Below are 8,733 nucleotides of genomic sequence, written 5' to 3'. Positions count from 1 at the left end.
TCTCCGTAACTGCAGCTGTCAATCAAAGCTTTCATCATGACGTTTCTCCCCAATTTTTAAGGCTCTAGTTAATAATCATAATAGATTTATGAGAAAAGTGACCCCTTGGACCCAAATCAATGTAATAAGAACTACATAAATTGGCAGATTGCATCCCTTGAAAAAATTTATCTGAGGAGAAATAATTTATTTTAGTCTGACCCCAGTCCCATCCGCTAACATGGAGGAGGCGGGGTTTATGACCTATACTGCAGCCAGACACTTTATTTACTAAACTTTATTTATCACATTTTAGACATACAGTCAAGTAAAACAGGGATCACATAAAAGATGACATTGTGGTAGTACAATGAGGAACAGAGAGAGTGACAAAGACAGTGAGACAAAAGTGAGTACAAAAAATAAAATAAATTAAGGGGAACATAAATAAACAAAAGTTTGCAAGAGCCAAAATCAAGTTAGCAGTTTCAATCGGTTATAGATGTTAACAGTCTTGAGAGCCTTAGTGTTTTTTGATGAGGAGATTGTCCTTATATATTGTGCAAGTTCCATTTTTAATACAAGAAGTTCAGGCTTTCTGCCGAGGACTTTGCTTTTGTGTATATGAAATTTTGCCAAAAATAAAACCAAATTTATAAAGAAGAAAGCATCATTGTCCTTGTCTTTAAAATTATAATAGCCAAAGATAACATCCTTATAGTATAGTTGAAGATTAGGGAGAACAGAGTCAGTAATAAACTTGTGGAAATCCTTCCAGAATTTACATGTAAATTTACATGACCAAAACAGATGAGAAACTGTTTCAGGTTGCTCTTGACAGAAGGTACAATTTACATTTATTTCAGCCATCAATTTGGACAAATATTGTTTGGTAGGGTAAAACTTATGAATCAACTTAAAGGAAATCTCTTTAATTTTGTTTGTTAAGAAAAACCTTTGTGGTAAAGTCCAAACTTTTTCCCATTCAATATCTGTTACAAAATTGGCCCAATAAAATATGGCTGATGGAACAGAGACCATTGCATCCTGAAAGAGAGATCTTATTTTGGTATTTATAGATTTATGAGAAGAAAAGCAAACATTGCCAAGAGAAGAATGTAACACATCCGGGGGAGTGACCTGTAGTGGAGCACTGTGGGAGCATCTGTGTAACATGGACAGACCAGATGGGATGGCATCGAACACTATTGAGAATTCTTTAGGCGTTATCGGTACATTGTATCACCTGAGGAACTCAGAGTAATTATATAAGAGTCCATCTTCTCTATATAACTGACTAACCAAGATTATTCCATTCTTAAACCAGTTATTTAAAAAAAGAGTTTTATTTTTATAAATAATATTGCAGTTATTCCAAATAAAACAGCTTTGTGGAGAGAAATTGTGTTTGTAAATCAGCGCCCATGCCAAAAGAATTTGTTGATGAAAGTGAGAAAGTTTCAGTGGTATTTTTGGAATACTATAATTGCAGAGCAGTAGGAAGTTAAGGCCGCCTAAATTAGAGAACACATGATGTGAGATAAAGTTCCAGATAGAAGTGGGATTTCTTAAATACTTTTTAATCCAGTTTATTTTAAAGGTGTTGTTAAGAGCACCAAAATCAATAAAATTTATACCTCCTTTATCATATGAATTTAAAGCTACTGATTTACGCAAGTAGTGAGTTTTATTTTTCCATAAAAAATTGTATAATAATTTGTTAATTGACTTACAGGTTGTATTATCAACATGTAGTGACTGGGCAGCATAGGTTAGACGGGAGATACCTTCAGCCTTTGATAGCAGAACTCTACCCTTCAACGACAGGTCTCGCTGTAGCCAATGATTAAAGATTTTTTGGGATTTATCTATAATAGGAATGAAGTTTGTGGAGCATCTGGATTGCTCATTTTTTATTATTTGAATTCCAAGGTATCTTACAGAGTTTCTTACAGGTATTCCATGAATTGAAGTTGCTAACCAACTTTTAACTGGTAAAAGTTAACATTTATGCAGGTTGAGTGAAAGTCCGGAGGCTTTAGAGAATGGCTGTATATTGTTAATGGCCACTGAAACTTGCGAGGCGTCTCTGAGGAAGAGAGCTGTATCGTCTGCCAGCTGACTTATGAGTATTTCTCTGTTAGCAATGACCAGGCCTTTTAAAGAACTGAGTTTAATGTGTGAATTAAGGAGTTGCACAGAAAGGAGGAATAAATATACGGATAGGGGGCAACCCTGCCTCACTCCACGCTTTAGAGAGAATCTTGGGGAAATACCAGTGGCAAGCTTTATGGAGCTGTTACTGTTGGAATACAGTGTCCGAACGGCATTACAGAAGGACTGACCAAACCCAAATTTAGTTAAAGCAGTAAAAATAAACTCATGCTCTAAGGAGTTGAACGCCTTGTAGAAATCTAAAAAAAAGAATAAGACTATCATCCTGTACAAGTTCTGGGTAATCTATTATGTCTAAAATTAATCTTATGTTGTTTGAGATATGACGATTCTGCATGAAACCAGACTGACTCTCATCAATAACTTTATCTAATACAGGTTTCATTCTATTAGCCAGAATTTGTGCCAATATCTTATAATCATTATTCAGTAAAGAGATTGGTCGCCAATTGTCTAAGAGCAAAGGATCCTTTCCTGGTTTTGGAATGAGGGTGATCAAACCTTGACATAAAGTGGGAGGGAGTGCACCTCTATCCATACTTTGCTTAAAAACTTCTAAAAGAAACGGGGCTAAACTGTCAGCGAACTGTTTGTAAAACTCGGCAGTAAGGCCGTCAGTTCCAGGTGATTTGTTAATCTTTAGATGTTTTATAGCATCTGCAACCTCAATCAAAGAAATTGATCTGTCGCAAAGCTGACTATCCTCCTCATTCAGCTGAGTAATTTTGTCTAAAGAATTAAAAAAAAGTCAGACAAGCTTCAGGGCAATAACTAGAAGAATAAAGTTTGCAATAAAAGTTTGAACAATATTTTGCTATTGTATCCTTATCATTAGAAATTGTCCCATTAATATTTAGTTGTAGGATGGAGTTGGTGTTAGATTGATGCTTTTCAAGTCTGAAAAAATAGGCTGAATTCTGCTCTCGTTCTTCGAGCCATTTCCTGCGAGACTGAATAAATGCTCCGTCAGCTTTGCGTTTGTAAATCTCATCTAACCTATGCTGCAGGTCAACCAGTTTTATCTTATCAGATTCACTGTGGGTGTCTATTGGTTTGGAAGTAAGGCATGTGATCTTTTGTATCACTTGTGTCTCATCAGATCTTCTTTTTTTTTGCTAAATCACTGCTATATTTTCTAAAGAATTTTCCAATTTCATATTTCAAAAGTTCCCAGTTACTACAAAATGTATTATTTGTGAGAGCTTTACTCCAATAAAGTTTAATGAATCTCTGAACTTCACAAATCACTTCTTTATGCTCAAGAATGGTACTATTTAACTTCCAGTAAGAGGTTTTAGTGATTAGGGAGGATGACCACTGGCTGTGTCCCATTTCAGGGTCTGCACGCTTGAAGTATGCATTTTAAGTGCGGTTACGTCACCGCCACGCGACGACGGCTGTCCCAATTCGAAGTGTACTTGAAATGCATACTCCAAATGCGCCGTTGATTTCCCCAAATATCAAGCGTGGTCCGGTGCACGCTTCGTGGTCCCATATATCCCACAATTCATAGCGCGGCAGTGGGTGTGGATAATTTTGCCGCAAAATACGGCAGAAGGGAGCGGCCGAAAAGTGAACTGTCAAAAGTAAGTACTGAATATGACGTCACTTATTCATGTGCGAATGTTTAATAATGAAGAATATTACAACATTGCTGTTGGCCACATGTCGGCAAAGTTATGTGACACTAGTGATGTTTGTACTTTCAGCATTAACTTGGTTTTAAAGCCTCTACTTCTATATATACATATAGTCGACCTTAATCTTACAGAGAATCTGATGATTTTATGGATAATTAAAGTCAGTCATATATCCACAAACACAACAAGATGAAAGTCAGTGATATAGATTACATATATATATATATATATATATATATATATATATATATATATATATATATATATCATAATAATCTGACAATACTATAATATTGGCCATATTATATTTACATTACCATAGTGAGATGACTTTAGTCTCATGAACAACATTAACTAATTATTATTTACTAGCTAATCTTAAATAACTGTTCAGTACAGAAATGAAGCCCAACAATCATGTTTTACAGTCCATTGGTCTCAGCCTCAGATACTCAACTAATCAAAGTGATGTCATGACAAAAATGATTGACCAACAAAACAATTTTCTCCTTCATTTCTGTCAAACAAAGCTGTATGTAACGTGTCTCGCGGTTAGTATCATGGTTGCTAGACAACCTGAACAGCGCGACGAAGCATATACCGTCCCATTTCACAAGCCTCTCACTTCCGCACTTCTCGTACTTATAGTACGCACCGTACGTAGTACGCGTAGTGCGCGTACTTCAAGCGTGCAGACCCTGAAATGGGACACAGCCAATGGTTGAGAGTAAGAGCAACAAGCGCGTTCACGTCAAAAGTCGTCATAAAAAAGCCTCCAATAACACCAGAAAAAGTCGCCATTTGTCGCTGGTCGCTTTTTAGAAAAAAAACGACGCTAAGGGGGTTTGAAAACTCCCTATATAGCGACAAAATCGCTAAGTTGGCAACACTGTTTGGACTGTTTTCAGGGTATTTAAAAAAATTCAAAACAAAACAAAACCGTGCATCTCAATGGGTATATTCTGAGCATGCGCAGAATTACGCACAGCTGTCCTGTGATCGAACAAAGGATCAAAGGCTCAAAGAGCGCTGACGTCAAATTCGCGGCCACAAAAGTCCTTAAATACCCCCTCTTCACCTTCGCAAACACAGTTTTACTTGGAACATTTTCAGAAACAGCGAGTTGTATTTTGCAAACCAGAAACCTTTCAGAAAGGGACTATTTTTAAACTTAAACAATTAAGCAAACATTTTTTCTTGTCGACACTTTGCATTAAACGTTTAAAGAAATGTCACACGAAACATTTAATAATTCACAGTCTGACGGAGAGATTCGAGAGGAATCACAAATACTGTATGGGATGATGGAGAGAGAAATATCGGAGCCTAGGGAGCTTCAAATGAAAATACAAGAACTCCAGTTGGAGTTAAGCACCCTAAAGCGCAAAAAGAATTATTACAAAAAAAATTACTATCGCTTTAAAAATGAGCGTGAACAGAGCATTGCTGCTGAGTTGTCTCAAATTGAAAGTGAGCGAAATGAACAAAAGAAAGAGAACGCAGATCTCAAGGAAGAGAGAGAGAGACTTGAGCACCAAGTGGGAGAGGCTCACCATAAAATAACAAAAAAAGAAGAGATAATAGAAAAACAGAACAGAGAAATAGATCACAAGACAGAACAGATAGTTGAGCTGAAAAAAGAAATATGTATTCTTCAGTGTAGGGTGAGACAGGCACTGGATGAAAAACAGTCACAGGTGGAATCTCTGGAGGCTAAAATGCAGGAACAGGTTAACACCATTCAGACGATGCACCATGACTTTCTGGAAAAAGAAGAATATCTCCTCAAGCAGAACAGCAGCATTGCTGCTCAGCTGTCACTGATTGAAAGTGAGAGAAATGAACAAAAGAAAGAGAATGCAAAACTCAAGAAAACTTTAGAGACTCCTGAGTGCCAAGGGGAAAATGCTCATATTGAAACAACAACAAAAAATGAGATAATAGAAAAACAGAATAGGGAAATAGTGCAAAACCAGAAACTGATAGCTGAGCAGGTGCAAGAAATATGCAATCTCCAATGTCAGGTGAGACAGGCTCAGGTCGAAAAACAGTCACAGGTGGAATCTCTGGAGGCTAAAATGCAGGAACAGGTTAACACCGTTCAGACGATGCACCGTGACTTTCTGGAAAAAGAAGAATATCTCCTCAAGCAGAACAGCAGCATTGCTGCTCAGCTGTCACTGATTGAAAGTGAGAGAAATGAACAAAAGAAAGAGAACTCAGATCTCAAGGAAGCGTTAGAGAGACTTGAGCACCAAGTGGGAGAGGCTCACCATAAAATAACAAAAAAAGAAGAGATAATAGAAAAACAGAATAGAGAAATAGATCACAAGACAGAACAGATAGTTGAGCTGAAAAAAGAAATATGTACTCTTCAGCGTCGGGTGAGACAGGCTCAGGACGAAAAACAGTCACAGGTGGAATCTCTGGAGGCTAAAATGCAGGAACAGGTTAACACCATTCAGACGATGCACCATGACTTTCTGGAAAAAGAAGAATATCTCCTCGAGCATAACAACAGCATTGCTGCTGAGTTGTCTCAGATTGAAAGTGAGAGAAACGAAAAAAAGAAAGAGAATGCAAAACTCGAGAAAACTTTAGAGACTCTTGAACAGAGACTTGAGCACCAAGTGGGAGAGGCTCACCATAAAATAACAAAAAAAGAAGAGATAATAGAAAAACAGAATAGAGAAATAGATCACAAGACCGAACAGATAGTTGAGCTGAAAAAAGAAATAGGTACTCTTCAGCGTCGGGTGAGACAGGCTCAGGACGAAAAACAGTCACAGGTGGAATCTCTGGAGGCTAAAATGCAGGAACAGGTTAACACCATTCAGACGATGCACCATGACTTTCTGGAAAAAGAAGAATATCTCCTCGAGCATAACAACAGCATTGCTGCTGAGTTGTCTCAGATTGAAAGTGAGAGAAACGAAAAAAAGAAAGAGAATGCAAAACTCGAGAAAACTTTAGAGACTCTTGAACAGAGACTTGAGCACCAAGTGAGAGAAGCTCACCATAAAATAACAAAAAAAGAAGAGATAATAGAAAAACAGAATAGAGAAATAGATCACAAGACAGAACAGATAGTTGAGCTGAAAAAAGAAATATGTACTCTTCAGCATCGGGTGAGACAGGCTCAGGACGAAAAACAGTCACAGGTGGAATCTCTGGAGGCTCTGCAGCTGGAGAATTTTGCTCCTGAACCTGAGGAGCTTTTTTTTCTTGCCTTGGAACCACCTCCTGATGTGGTCCCGACACAGGAGAATCTTGGTCTTCAACCTGAAGAGCTTGATTCTCCTGTCTCAGAACCATCTCCTGACGTGGTTCCGACTAGTGGTTCATGGCGTCATGGTGCCAAACGCCTACTTAAAATAGGTTTAGGTGTTGCCGCAGTAGGCCTTATTATACCTGCAGCTTACTGGGGCTTTTCAATGCTTAGCAGTGATTGCCTATTTAACTCTGTCATATTGCCATATTGCTACCTTGCTGATGGATTAGTTCCCTTTTAAAGACTAGTAATGATGGACTGCTTTTCATCCACAGTCCAGTAAACCATACGTTGTTCATGTTAGACAACATGAGCAACATTTAGCTAACTTGTGCTCTCATTTTTCTTTTCTTTTGCCTCTCACCCCCAACCAGTCGTGCCAGATGGCTGCCCCTTCCTGAGCCTGGTTCTGTCAAAGGTTTCTTCCTGTTAAAAGGGAGTTTTTCCTTTCCACTGTGCCTAGTGCTTGCTCACAGGGGATCATTTGATTGTTGGGGTTTAATTTGTTAAAAAACATAACAAATTAGGTGAGGGGTTCACAATAGAGAGCACAACAAAAACTACAAATTTTAAAAAAATTTGTTAGTTGCAAATAAAAATAAAGAAAACAATTTCTGAAAAACATCTCTTACGGCTCTGTTTATTTGCTTAAATGAACACTTGTATTTTTTGTCATTGAAGAATATACATTGTCTAAAGTATTTGATCATTTTAAAATTAACACTGCGCTGCATGAGATAAACTGTGGCACTGACAGCTGTCGGCCTGGTGAGGGAAAGTTCCTCTTCAACCTCCAAACAGAACCCAGTTTGTTAATCGCAGCATCGCAAAATTAGACACAGCAATTCCTTAGAGTCTGGTTTAAGTCCTAAAATGTAATCTCCTTACCAGCATAGGAGCATCCCACCAAGCATTCACAGTCATTACACTGTATGTACACTATATGTGGAAAAAAAGAAGAAAAACAGGAAGCTAAATAAGAAATGCTGCTACGCAGTAGAAGGTTGTTCACAGTAGCAAGCTACAGGTCTCTCAATATTGCTCTCCCTGAGAACCCTGTGCATTCCACAGCTAGCTTTAAGGTATTCCCAGGTATTAGAATTCTACATATTAGTGACATAGGTAAGTTGATTAGGGCAGCGGTCCCCAACCTTTTTTGCACCACGGACCGGTTTATGCCCGACAATATTTTCATGGACCGGCCTTTAAGGTGTCGTGGATAAATACAACAAAATAAAACTCGTACCGGTACTGAAAAAAAAGAAAATTTATTCATAAAACACGTGAAAAGACCAAGGAAAACCGAGTAAACGATTAAAAACAATAACAAAATAACACTGAAAACTGATAAAAACCCTGAAAACTATACATTTCACACCTGAGCCTCAACTCTCGCGGCCCGGTACCAAACGACTTACCGACCGGTACCGGTCCGAGGCCCGGGGGTTGGGGACCGCTGGATTAGGTTGACCAACCGTCCTCTTTTCCCCGGACATGTCCACTTTTCTCGTTCCGTCTGGAGCATCTGGGGGGATTTTCGAGAATAATAAAAATGTCCGGGTTTTCCTATCCGGTCTTTAAGTCTGACGTCATTGCTCATGTCTGGGCTCAAACTCCGCTGCAAGTCCCTAAGTCAAATGATCACTGCAACATTACTGAGACTTAAAA

General features: G+C 38.3%; 1 protein-coding gene across 1 annotated transcript; it reads left to right on the top strand.

The window, feature by feature from the left end:
• The first annotated feature begins 4,490 nt into the window (after positions 1–4,490).
• Positions 4,491–7,689, top strand: LOC148101965 (uncharacterized). The gene has a single exon (XM_087843044.1). The coding sequence runs from the start codon at positions 5,024–5,026 to the stop codon at positions 7,304–7,306; it is 2,283 nt and encodes a 760-aa protein (XP_087699170.1). The 5' UTR covers positions 4,491–5,023; the 3' UTR covers positions 7,307–7,689.
• Positions 7,690–8,733: the final 1,044 nt, after the last annotated feature.

Source organism: Neolamprologus brichardi, chromosome 7 (assembly GCF_056152115.1).
Source record: "Neolamprologus brichardi isolate AB-2024 chromosome 7, ASM5615211v1, whole genome shotgun sequence".
In the NCBI taxonomy this organism is placed as follows: Eukaryota; Metazoa; Chordata; class Actinopteri; order Cichliformes; family Cichlidae; genus Neolamprologus; species Neolamprologus brichardi.
Note: the sequence above shows the minus strand (reverse complement) of the source record. Positions and strands in the feature narration are given on the sequence as shown.

Coding starts and splice junctions, on each gene's coding strand:
- LOC148101965 (XM_087843044.1), top strand. CDS start 5,024: ATGTCACACGAAACATTTAATAATTCACAGTCTGACGGAGAGATTCGA.